We start from the raw sequence: 13,192 nt of genomic DNA, 5'->3' as shown, positions 1-13,192 counted from the left end.
TTTTCATGTATCCGGGTGGTTGTTTGAGGTAGACTTCTTCTTCAAGTACACCATTCAAGAATGCCGACTTGACATCCATTTGAAAAATCGGCCATTTGAATTGAGCCACTTGGGAAAGGAGCAGTCGGATTGTCTCCATTCTTGTGACAGGAGCAAACAATTCGTCATAATCGATTCTTGCCTTTTGCTTGTATCCCTTCACGACGAGTCGCGCCTTGTACCACTCTATCTTGCCTTGAGCATTCATCTTTTTCTTGAATACCCACTTCACACCTATGGACTGACTTCCTTCCAGTAATTCTGTCACCTCCCATGTATTGTTGCAATGAATCACTTTAATCTCCTCATCCATGGCAGTTTGCCACTTCTTGTCTCCCACTGCCTCTTCAAAGCTAATATTTTCAGCATCTTCTAGAAGACATACAAGGTGTACCTCATTTGTTGAATCATACAAGTCTCGCAAACTTCGCATTTTGGGTTGTCATGTTTCATCTTCATCATCGAAATTTTCTGAGCCTGTTGGTGCACTTGTTGGTGCAACGACTAATGATTCTCCAACTTCAATATTGACTTCCGTTGAATTGTTCCAGCCCCATTCGCTTGCTTCATTTACTCACACATCACAACTCACTATCACCATCTTGCTCATTGGGTCAAGTAGCTTGTATTCTTTTGTCTTCTCATCATATCCAATAAAAATATACCTTTTGATTTTGTATTCGAGCTTCGTTCTTCGTTGATCCGGTACGTGAGCATAAGCCACACTACCGAACACTTTGAGATGAGAGATTGTAGGCTTTTGTCCGGTCCAAGCCTCTTGTGGTGTTTCATCATCTAACTTCGCATGCGGACATCGATTTTGTATGTAGATGGCGCATTGCATGACTTCTTTCCAAAATTCCTTTAGCATCCTTTTGCTCTTGAGCATTGATCAAACCATGTCGAGAATGATCTGGTTCTTTCTCTTGGCCACACCATTTTGTTGAGGGGTGTACGGTGCGGTTAGAAATCGCCTTATTTCTTGATCCTCATAATACTCCATGAAAGCCATCGAAGTATACTCGCCACCTCTATCAGATCGTACAGTTTTGATGTGTCTACCAGTTGCCTTCTCCACCATCACTTTAAACTTTTTGAACACCTCGAACGACTCTGATTTTTCTTTCAGAAAGTAAGCCCAAGTTTTTCATGAGTAATCATCGATAAAGGAAATGAAATACCTCTTTCCGCTAAAAGACTCGGGGGTAATTGGTGGACATATATCTGTATGGATCAACTCGAGAGGTTGTTTAGCCCAAAATTCAGCCTTCTTTTGAATTGAGGTTCTCGTATGCTTGATGAGCACGCATTCTTCACAAAATTTTCCTTCAAAGTCCATGTTGGGTAGCCCATTCACCATATTCTTCTTCGCTAACTCCTTTAGGCCGCCATGATGTAGGTGACCAAAGCGGAGATGTCACAGTGATGCCTTGTCTACTACGTCGACTCGCAAACACTTTTCTCATATGCTTCTTAAGTTCAGTTTATACATCCGATTTCTTCCTATCTCGACTCGAGCAACCAAACGCCCTTGCTTATCCTTTAGGTGTAGCAGGCAGTCCTTTAAGAATATCGAGTAACCTTTCTCTGTGAGTTGCTCCATACTCAATATGTTGGTCTTGAGGTCTGGTACATAATAAACATCTTGGATTGACCTCATTACACCTTCCTTTTGCAAGAAATGTATCGTACCTCGGCCTTTGACCTCCACCTTTGACGCATCTCCAAATGACACATGACCATCTTCAATCTTTTACATCTCTTTGAATAGGTAGTCGTGACTGCACATATGGTTGCTTGCCCCTGAGTCGAGGTACCACAAAGTGTCGTGGTTAATGTTGTCTTCATCTTGAGCCATCAAGAGAAGACCTTCATTTGTTACGTCTTCCAAGACTAGGTTGGTTGCTCCTTCCACCTTTTTTCTGGCTCGACAACCATTTGCAACATGTTCCATTCTACCACAATTGTAACATTTGTCGGAGTTACAATTATTCGCATAGTGATCAGATTTGTGACATTTGTAGCACTGAATGTTGGAGTAAATTGATCGGCCGCCTCTTCCTTGACTGCATCCTCTTCCACGCCAATTTTCTTGGCTCGACTGTCTCTTCTTCTTATAATATCCTTCATTACTGCTGCTTTGACCACCTTGACCATTTCCACGACTTCCACGACCTCTACCTTGAAAAATTTGAGAGTAGAGTACCTTTTCATCTTTTATTGATGCCTTGGTTTCAAGTGCTTGATGTTAGTTTGTTTAATCTTGTATTACAGTTTTAGTATTTGTGGCTAATAGCAAGGGAAGTTATTAGCAGTTGTTGCTGGGGAGTTATTGTAAGTTATTAGCAGTTATTTAGTTTTTTTTTTCCTATCTACATATGTATAGTGTAACAAGTTGAAGAAGAAATTGAAGTTGGTTTTGTTTATTTTTTCTGAGTATTGTCTCTTTCTTGTATGAGTGTCTCTAACACTTGATCGAGTGTTTTCTCCTTCTTCTTCTTACATTGCTCGTGTGCCTCGAGAGAAGCGGAGAGCTCATCGACCGTGAACATCACTAGGTCCTTTGACTCTTCTATCGCACATACAACATTCTCGAAGTTGTTGGTTAATGACCTCAAGATCTTCTCCACAACCCGCGTCTCGGGTAACATTTCTCCATTTCGATCTAGTTGGTTTACCACAGTCTGTACGCACGTAATGTAGTCAGATACATTTTTTGGCTCCTTCATCTTCATGCTCTCCAACTCGCCACGAAGAGTTTGGAGACGCATTTGCTTGACTCGGTCGGTTCCTTTGAACACTTTTTCTAAAGTGTCCCACTCTTCTTTTGAAGTAGTTGCCCTCGCAATCTTCTCAAAGCCCAACTCGTCAACGTCCCGGAACAACATGAATAATGTCGTCATATCCTTTGATCGCAATTCTTTTAACGCCTTATTTTGTGCCGCCGTATAACCCGTGATATCCTTTGGTTCTTCGAAACCTTCTTCAACCACCTCTCATGCATCTAGAGAACCGAGAAGAGCTTTTATTTGGATGCTCCAATTCTCGTAGTTCGTCGTCGTTAGTCGCAGCAGTGGCATTTGACCCATCACATTCGCCATCAGCTCTGTTACCAATTTGTGTTAAAATAAGACTCACTAATCTGTGAAGTAAATCTCACACACGCTAACGATAGAACGCTCCGATACCGCTTTGTGAAAGTACTACTCGGGTACTTGTGAAGGAGATGTTGAGAGAGGAGAGACAACGAGACAAAAAACCTTTTCTATTGCTCTGTATCTCTTTTCTCTCGGTTTTTGCTCTGAATTTACAGGAAAAGGATCAGGTATTTATACCTTTTCTAACACTAATAATAGGGTGAGAGAAACGCCCATAAACGGTATCATCATTCCCTCAAAAAACTCTTGGGCCTTTTCATCTAGCTTTTTCAAATTAACTTTCCTAACAAATTAACTGCATTTGTCATTTTAAGTTTATTTCAACAAAAGAGTTATGTAGATTCTCGTAGGAACGATCTCGAGTTTGCAGTGGGTGATCACGTCTTCCTGAAAGTAGCCCCCATGAGATGAGTGCTGAGATTTGGGAAGAAGGGCAAGCTGAGCCCGAGGTTCGTGGGTCCCTTTGAAATCCTAGAAAGGGTAGGGTCCATGGCATACAAACTAGCATTACCACCCACACTTGCCGTAGTGCACAAGGTATTCCATGTATCGATGTTGAGAAAGTACACTCTTGATCCCATTCACATCATTGATCACGAGACGCTTCCCCTCTGGGAGGATCTATCATATGAAGAGAAGCCCATAGGGATAATGACACGTGATGTGAGGAAAGTACGAAGAAAGGGAGATTTCCTTAGTCAAGGTTTTATGGGAAAATCATCGGGACAACAAAGCCACCTGGGAATGTGAGGATGACATGAGGAGGTCTTACCCCGAACTCTTTCGGAGAGGATCAACTTTCGGGGACAAAAGTTTCTAAGGTGGGGAGAATTGTAGCACCTGAATTTTTATTTAAAAAAAAGAAAAAGAAAAAAATGCTCAAGGTCAACATAGGGGCAAAATAGTCATTTTGCCCTACTATTACTTAAGGGGAGAGGAAAAAAGAGAAAAGAGAGAGAAAGGAGATTAGGGTTTTAAGGTTGGAGGAGAAGGTCGGATAAAAAATTGATGCCGGAGATCTGAGAATCCTCGACCTAGACCTTCAGCCGTCCAAGGCAAGGTATGTTCACAAATCACACCTTCCTATTTCATAAAAAACGACCAAGAACTCAAGGTTAGTTTGCGGATATCTAGATCGAAATGTTTATCGAGATTTTTGTGTGCTAGTGGCGTTTTTTTAGTGATTCTTGGACTTTAACCCTCAAGACTGTGATCTTCGCAAGTTTTGGAGTGAAGGCGGTCGAGACTTCTGTTTGAATCGGAGTTTCAAGAAAACGAGATTTTCGGTAAGAACTCGTATTTTCTCTAAATTTGAACTCAAATATTATGACCGGTGATTATCAAAAAAATATAAGAAAATCATATCGAGGGAGTAGAATATGAGATCTACAATGTTCATGAAGAAAACTTGTTGATTCGGATTATAGATTTGAAAATAAAAAAATCTGAAGAAAATAGATCGAAAATGCGAATACGCCTAACGATTTGGAAATTTAAACATATGTAGGAGAGAGAAAGGACGCCGCCACGCGTCGGCCGACATAAGGAGGAGCGTGGCATAATCGACGTTAGACACGTGTCGCGTTTCGATTGGTGAGGTATGCTCCACACATTGGCTGACACGCGGCAGTGCGCGGGATTCAAGCCAACCCGAGTCCGAAGTGGGCAACCTGAACCGCATTTGGAGAACTACCTCGACGCGATTGGTTTGACCCGGCTTTCTGGTCCGCGACTGAGTAGGCGTTGCGCCAGTAGATACACGCGCGTGGAACCACGTGTAGTAATTCTCCAGAGCGCGCTAGTTGCGCGTGTAGGCGTGTGAGTAGTTGTTTTCCCTCCGTTACATTTTTGTTTGCTTGTTTTTCGTCCTGATTTCGATACTGGCCCTATTGTTATGTGAATTAGGATCTGTCAAGGAAATTCCAGAATTTTTGGAATCCTTTCCGCCAAGAAACTCGAGCTAGGGAACGCACGCGTCAACCAAGTAAGTAGCCATTTGGATTCCCACGAGCAGTACTTGTAGGAACTGCTTGGAATAAGCATGCATGGTATCATACCCATAAACTTCGCTAGTGGAACCTAGCAATTAGTACGGAAACCGTGAAAATGAAATAAACAAGGAAATCTATGGCTTCTAGATATGAATGATTATCTAATCTGTTTAGATTGAGATTCTGATAATGTATGTATGCATGAGGAGGATGGGAAACTTGTGAAATCTGCGCTCCGGGTGAAGATGGACGTTATATTCCCGTTGAGCATGTTTGTTAATATTGCATGAACTGCTGCGTGTTAACTCCTGTGCATGATTGCTTATGTTATCTTTCTCGTTGAATAGGAAGAAACTACGAGCTTAGATTAGGTTGTTTGTGACTAAGTAGGCTAGATGAGACCTTAGGTTGGGAGACCTCTAGAGTACTGTGCATTTAAACCCGGAAAACGACTACCAGCGGATGTATAGCCCAGAATTCCAAACCGGATAGGTTTGTGAGACCTTGCACGAGAATCCTAGAGCGTATGAATCCAAGTCTAAGCCACCAAGTTCCACCATAAAAAGAATAGTAAGACATCACGGTAACTGTAGGTAGCCTGCTAGAGTTTAGCAATGTGGATAGTGTCACCAGAATCTCCACTTCTCTCTCTACTCTGATATCGTATCGTCGAGACAGAGCTCCAGTATTAAGATCGTTGAGCTAGGCAGATCCGGACAGGGAAGTGTGACAGGTGCCCCGGCCTAGTGGTGTTAAAAGAAGGAGTCGACCGATGGCCAGGCCGATTCAGTGCTCGAACTGCGGGAAGAGAGGTCACCTGAGCAAGAATTGCTGGAGCAAGGTTAGGAACAAGCCACTCGCAGGTGCACTTGCGGGAAAGATTGGGATCAAAAGGAGGAGTCGACCGATGGCCAGGTCGATCCAATGCTCGAACTGCGGGAAGAGAGGTCACCTAAGCAAGAATTGCTGGAGCAAGCTTAGGAACAAGAAGAAGGAAGGCCTGAGAAGGCCTAGAGGTCACCTGAGCAAGAAATTGCTAGGCCTGAGAAGAAGAAATTGCTGGAGCAAGCAAGCTTAGGAACAAGAAGGAAGGCCTAAGAAGGTCCTGAGCTAGAAATTCCTGGAGCAAGCTTAGGAACAAGGAGAAGGAAGGCCTGAGAAGGCCTAGAGGTCACCTGAGCAAGAAATTGCTGGAGTAAGCTTAGGAACAAGGAGAAGAAAGGCCTGAGAAGGCCTAGAGGTCACCTGAACAAGAAATTGCTGGAACAAGGAGAAGGCGCTGGAGCAAGCTTAGGAACAAGGAGAAGGCCTAGAGGTCACCTGAGCAAGAATTGCTGGAGCAAGCTTAGGAACAAGGAGAAGGCCTAGAAGGCCCATGTGGCTCAATCCGAGGAGTATGAGCTAGCTCTCTTCATGGTAAGTGCATACGTCCCCAATTTCGATTCCAAGTCCACGGAGGTAGAGGTAATCGATGACGACGTTGAACCCGAGGAAGAGCTTCAGCTGGGTGTAGCAAAGGCGGCACCAGTTGGGGAGCCAATTCAACTAAATGAAGAGTGCGAGTGTTCGCTCAGATCGGCGAGAGGGACGAGTAGCACGAGCACCGACGATGTATCCTCGACACAGGGGCAACAAACCATATGATCGGGGCTAGATTTGTGTTCTCCGAGCTCGACTCGGGGATTCGTGGGATGGTAAAATTCGGCGACGGCTCCGTCGTCGAGATCCAAAGGGCATGGCACCATCCTGTTCGTCAGCATGGGAGGCGAGCACCGCAAGCTGACCGACGACTACTTCATCCGGAGGCTTAGGACTAACCTTGTAAGCCTGGGTTAACTCGATGAGGCAGGTTGCTTCATTTCCATCGAGCACGGGCTACTCAAAATCTGCGATGATCGACGATGGCTGCTCACGCAGGTTCGGTGCACGACAAACCGTCTTTACATCCTGAAGTTAGAGATTGGCACGCAAGGTACGGGCACTTAAACTTTCCTGCTCTAGAAAAGCTACAGAAGGAGGAGATGGTGCACGGTTTGCCGACAATCAAAGGCGTAAACAAGCTGTGCGATAGGTGCTCATCGACAAACAGAGCTGCACACCCTTTCCGTCTCAGACATCCTACCGCATCAATGAGCCGTTGGAGCTTGTACACGGCGATATCTGCGGGCCCATCAAGCTGGCGACCGCAGGCGGTAAGAGTCTCTTCCTCCTGTTAGTCGATGACAAAAGTGAGGCGGCAGAGGCGGCAGAGGCGGTTAAGCGCATTAAAGCGCGAACGGAGGCCGAATGTGAAAAGAAGATGCGAGTGCCGTGCACAGACCGAGACGAAGAATTCACCTCGGCAAGTTTCGATAAGTACTGCGATGAGTTCGGCATACAACGACACCTAACGACGCCCTACACCCCCCAATAGAATGGAGTGGTGGAGCGCCAAAATCAGACCATCATCGGGACAGCAAGGTCATTGTTGGTGACGGTCGGGATGCCTGGAAGATTCTGGGGAGAGGCGGTAATGACGGCCATCTATCTCCTCAATCGGTCACCAACTCGAAGCCTCGACGGAAAGACGCCATATGAGGCCTAGTACAACAAAAAGCCAACTGTACATCATCTCCGTGTGTTCGGTTGCGTCGCATACATGAAGGTAACGTGTCCCCACCTCGCCAAGCTCGATCCCAGGGGGCTAAAGGTCGTCTTCATCAGCTATGAACCTGGGAGCAAGGCGTACAAACTCTATGATCCTGTAGGGGGGCGAGCTCACGTATCTCGCGACGTCATCTTCGACGAAGACACCTTCTGGCAGTGGAACGACGTGATCGAGGCAGACCACAACCCAAATCAATTCACGGTGGAGTACCTCGTCACCGAGCAGGAAGAAGGAGGAGCCCAGCATTAGGAACCGTCACCGCCGCTAGTAGGTGCACCCCCTAAACCAGTGGAGTTCGCAACACCACGGACTGCAGATTCGACGTTGGATGCCGATCACGATGATGATCTGGTGGCCAGGTACCGGAGGATGGACGACCTAGTGGGAGGAGGTGAACTACCTGGACTTGCAACGTGCGAGCTCGAAGAAGTGGCTGAACTGCATGCAATCAGTGCAGATGAACCGAACACCTTGGCCGAAGCAGAAAGGAACCCGTGCTGGCTGAAGGCAATGTAGGAGGAGATGACATCCATCACCGAGAACCAGACGTGGAGTTTAGAGGATATGCCACCGTGACACCGAACCATAGGGCTCAAATGGGTCTTCAAATTGAAGCGCAATGAAAAAGGAGAAGTTGTGAAGCACAGGGCCCGTCTGGTGGTGAAGGGCTACGTCCAGAAGCAAGGAGTGGACTTCAAGAGGTATTTGCGCCGGTGGCAAGGTTAGAATTCGTCCGTCTTTTGCTAGCAATTGCGGCACATTGCTCTTGGGAGGTTCACCATATGGACGTGAAGTCTGCTTTCCTTAACGGAGAGCTGAAGGAGACCGTCTACGTCCGACAACCACCTGGCTTCCTGAATAACAACAACTCTGGTAAGGTACTGCGCCTACACAAGGCACTTTACGGGCTTTGACAAGCCCCACGAGCCTGGAACGCGAAGCTCGACAGTACCCTACTGTCACTGAAATTCAAGCGTTGTGCCTCTGAGCATGGCATGTACACGCACGGTCATGGCAAGCAGCGATAGATCGTGGGAGTGTACGTCAACGACCTCATAATCACTAGAGGCGACATGGAAGTCCTCGGAAGGTTCAAGAAGGAGATGTCAAAGAACTTCAAGATGAGCGATCTCGGCGTTCTCAGCTACTACCTCGGCATCGAAGTGCAACAGAATTCTACTGGCATCTTCATCTGCCAAAGTGCATACGCGAAGAAGCTGCTAGACACAACTGGGCTTGCAGACAGTAATCCTACAAGGACGCCAATGGAGGCCCGGCTCCAACTAAGGAAGGCCGGCACTACGACAACAGTCGACTCCACCAATTACCGCAGCATTGTTGGGAGTCTGCACTATCTGGTAAACACTCGTCCTAATCTTGCTTATTCTGTTGGATATGTGAGTAGGTTTATGGAAGCACCTAGGGAGGAGCATCTAGTGGCTGTCAAGCGCATCCTGCGCTATGTAGCCGGAACTAGAGTTGGTCGGCTTTAGTGAGAGGAAAGGAGAAACTCAAGTTGGTCGGCTTTAGTGATAGTGACATGGCCGGTGACGTTGATGATCATAAGAGCATCAACAAAATGACCTTCTTCCTCTCAGGCGGCGCGATCTGCTGGCAATCAACAAAACAGAAGGTAGTTGTTTTGTCTTCCTGCGAAGTAGAATACATCGGCGCTTCAATGGCAGCAACACAGGGGGTCTAGCTTGAGCGATTAATGGAAGAACTCATCGGGAGAGAAAGCAATCCACCAATGCTATATGTGGACAACAAAGCTACGATCTCCCTGATAAAAAATCCAGTTTTGCATGACCGGAGCAAGCACATAGAAATCAGATTCTACTACATTCGAGAATGTGCAGATCAAGGGCTCATCAAGATTGATTTCATCCGAACAGAAGAACAACTTGGAGACATTTTCACCAAGTCCCTGGCGCGGGTAAAATTTGAAGAACTACGCTAAAAAATCGGAGTTCAAATAATAAGGTAGATATAGCACAGCTTTTAGGAGGAGATTATTAAATAAGAGCTATGGTCTTTAAATTTAGTTAAGTTGTTTTGACCTTTTAAATTTCTGAATTCACGCTAATGGAAGAGCGTAAATTTGGCCGGTCATTTTTGTTTTACTTTGGGCGAAGTTTTAGCCCACTCTTTCTATTTTTTTAATTAGGTTTGTTATTTAAAGAATTCAACTGAATGAGAAATAGACATCGAGTCTTCAGCAAATTCTCTCCCTCTCTCTTTTTACTTTTCGCTATTATTTCTTTGAAGGAACTTTCTTCGGCCGTTTGTTTTTCGTCGACGTTTTGCCAAAAGTCAACAAAGTAGCCCCCATGAGAGTAGTGTTGAGATTTGGGAAGAAGGGCGAGCTTAGGTTCGTGGGTCCCTTTGAAATCCTAAAAAGGTTAGGGCCCGTAGCATACAAACTAGCATTACCACCCACACTTGCCACAGTGCACAACGTATTCCATGTATCGATGTTGAGAAAGTACACTCCGGATCCCACTCACATCATTGATCACGAGACGCTGCCCCTCCGGGAGGATCTATCGTATGAAGAGAAACCCATAACGATAATGGCACGTGATGTGAGGAAACTATAAAAAAGGGACATTTCCTTAGTCAAGGTTTTATGGAAAAAACCATCAGGACAACGAAGCCATCTGGGAATGTGAGGATGACATGAGGAGGTCTTACCTCGAACTCTTTCGGGGAGGATAATCTTTCAGGGACGATAGTTTCTAAGGTGGGGAGAATTGTAGCACCGTAATTTTTATTTAAAAGAAAAAAAGAAAAAAAAAATGCCCAAGGTCAACATCTATTTTGCCCTACTATTACTTGAGGGGCTGATTTGATTGGGCTCATAATCTGAAAAAGAAAGGAGAGGAGAGAGGAAAAGAGAGAAAGGAGATTAGGGTTTTAAGAATGGAGGAGAAGGTCGGATCAAAAACTGATGCCGGAGATCTGAGAATCCTTGAGCTAGACCTTCAGCAATCCAAGGCAAGGTGTGTTCACGAATCGCACCTTCCTATTTCGTCAAAAATGTCCAAGAACTCAAGGTTAGTCCGTGGATGTCTAGATCGAAATGTTTATCGAGATTTTCGTGTGCTAGTGGCATTTTTTAGTGATTCTTGGACTTTTACCCTCAGGACTGTGATCTTCGCAAGTTTTAGAGTGAAGGCGGTCGAGACTTCCGTTCAAATCAGAGTTTCAACAAAACGAGATTTTTGGTATAAACTCGTGTTTTTCTCCAAATTCAAACTTGAATATTAAGACTGGTGATTATCAAAAAAAAAAAAAAATATAAGAAAATCATATCGAGGGAGAAGAATATGAGATTTACAATGTTTATGAAGAAAACTTGTTGATTCGGATTACGGATTGAAAGATAAAAAAAAATCCAAAGAAAATAGATCGAAAATGCGAATACACTTAACGATCTGAAAATTGAAACATACGCAGGAGAGAGAAAGGACGCCGCCACGCGTCGGATGGCATAAGGAGGAGCACGGTAGAATCGACGTTAGACACAGGTCGCATTCCGGCTGGTGAGGCGTGCTCCACAAGTGAGCTGACATGCGACAAAGCGCGAGATTCAGGCCAACCCGAGTCTGAAGTGGGCGACTCGAACCGCATCTGGAGAACTGCCCCGATACAATTGGATTGACCCGACTTTCTGGTCCGCGACTGAGTAGGCATTGCGCGAGTAGATACGCGCGCGTGGAACTGCCCGTAGTAAGCCTTCAGAGTGCGTCAGTTGCGCGTGTAGGCCCGTGAGTAGTTGTTTTTCCTCCGTTACGCCTCTGTTTGTTTGTTTTTCGTCCCAATTTCGATACTGACCCTATTGTTATATGAATTAGAACTTGTGAAGGAAATTCCAGAATTATTGGAATCCTTTCAGCCAAGAAACTCGAGCTAGGGAAGACATGCGTCAACCAAGTAAGTAGCCATTTGGATTCCCACGAGCAGTACTTGTAGGAACCGCTCGGAATAAGCATGCATGGTATCATACTCATAAATTTAGCTATTCGAACCTAGCATATTAGTATGGAAACCGTGAAAATGAAATAAACAAGAAAATCTATGGCTTCTAAATATGAATGATTATGTAATTTGTTTAGATTGAGATTCTGATAATGTATGTATGCATGAGGAGGATGGAAAACTGTGAAATCTGCGCTTCGGGTGAAGATGGACGTTATATTCCCGTTGAGCATGTTTGTTAATATTGCATGAACTACTGCGTGTTAACTCTTGTGCATGATTGTTTGTGTTATCTTTCTTGTTGAATAGGAAGAAACTACGAGCTTAGATTACGGTACTTGTGACTAAGTAGGCTAGACGAGACCCTAGGTTGGGAGACCTCTAGAGTACCGTGCATTTTAAACCTGCGAAACGACTACCGGCGAATCCAGAGCCTAGAATTCCAAACTTGAGCTTTGAGACCTTGCACGAAAATCCTTGAGACGTTTGAATCCAAGTCTAAGCCACCAAGTTCCACCCTAAAAAGAATAGTAGAACACCACGGTAATTGTAGGTAGCCCGCTAGAGGTGAGCAGTATGGATAGTGTCACCAAAACCTCCACTTCTCTCTCTACTCGGGTATCGTACCGTTGAGACAGAGCTCGGCATTAAGATCGTTGAGCCAGGCAAATCCAGACAGGGAAGTGTGACAGGTGCCCCGACCTAGTGGTGATAGCTATGGGGTCTTCTGAACAGGACCCTTGGGCTGTAGGAACCCATCCCTGAGCGGGGGACGTGGAGCCACGTAGGATGACTTAGTAGCTGACCAGCACACAAGGGGTTGCAACCCCAGATTTTAGTGGATGTATGGTCTTGTGGGAGGGTTGTCAGCTAACCTCCACGGATGATGTTCAGACAGAGTTACTTATTCATATCCAGCTATACGATCCCCTCAGATTTGCTTGTGAGGTCGCGCCTCACCTCAGGACACTAAGCATTTCACTGCATAAGATGGGCAAGTCTCTTAAGATACAAAAAAGAGAGTTGCAGCTTAGATCGTTTCCCTTAGAACCCCAAGATAAGACCGTGGATACCTACTAAGATAAGATGCGAGAATAGCTTACAAGTAGGTTGTTGAGTATTTTTATACTCATTCCTTTCTATTTTTTCAGGTGAGTGATGCCATGGTTCGAGGCGGGAACACGTGCTGAATCTTAAAGCCACAGAGGAGTGTCCCAGGGCGTCTAGGAGTCTACACATGTTCTTGTTTTAGATTTGTCATGCATTTTTGTAAACCATTTAAATACTTTTCATGAAACTGATACGCTACTTGATGAGTTTGTTTTGATTTTAAACTTTCCACGAATTGCTATTTTTTTTTTTTTTTTTTTTTTTTT

General features: G+C 45.0%; 1 protein-coding gene across 1 annotated transcript; it reads left to right on the top strand.

Annotated features, from left to right (window-relative positions):
- Positions 1-10,726: 10,726 nt before the first annotated feature.
- On the top strand, positions 10,727-11,499 carry LOC111464744. Its single transcript, XM_023108985.1, has 3 exons — positions 10,727-10,891; positions 10,982-11,062; positions 11,295-11,499. Exons 1-3 carry the CDS (start codon positions 10,758-10,760, stop codon positions 11,497-11,499), a joined length of 420 nt encoding a protein of 139 aa, XP_022964753.1. The 5' UTR covers positions 10,727-10,757.
- The last annotated feature ends 1,693 nt before the right edge of the window (positions 11,500-13,192 follow it).

Source organism: Cucurbita moschata, unplaced genomic scaffold (assembly GCF_002738365.1).
Source record: "Cucurbita moschata cultivar Rifu unplaced genomic scaffold, Cmos_1.0 Cmo_Scf00031, whole genome shotgun sequence".
In the NCBI taxonomy this organism is placed as follows: Eukaryota; Viridiplantae; Streptophyta; class Magnoliopsida; order Cucurbitales; family Cucurbitaceae; genus Cucurbita; species Cucurbita moschata.
Note: the sequence above shows the minus strand (reverse complement) of the source record. Positions and strands in the feature narration are given on the sequence as shown.

Excerpts from the sequence above, each read along its gene's own strand:
- LOC111464744 (XM_023108985.1), top strand. The coding sequence starts at position 10,758 with ATGGAGGAGAAGGTCGGATCAAAAACTGATGCCGGAGATCTGAGAATC. Across the intron at positions 10,892-10,981 it reads AAAATGTCCAAGAACTCAAG|GACTGTGATCTTCGCAAGTT; the intron begins GTTAGTCCGTGG and ends TTTTACCCTCAG. Across the intron at positions 11,063-11,294 it reads TCAACAAAACGAGATTTTTG|GAGAGAGAAAGGACGCCGCC; the intron begins GTATAAACTCGT and ends AAACATACGCAG.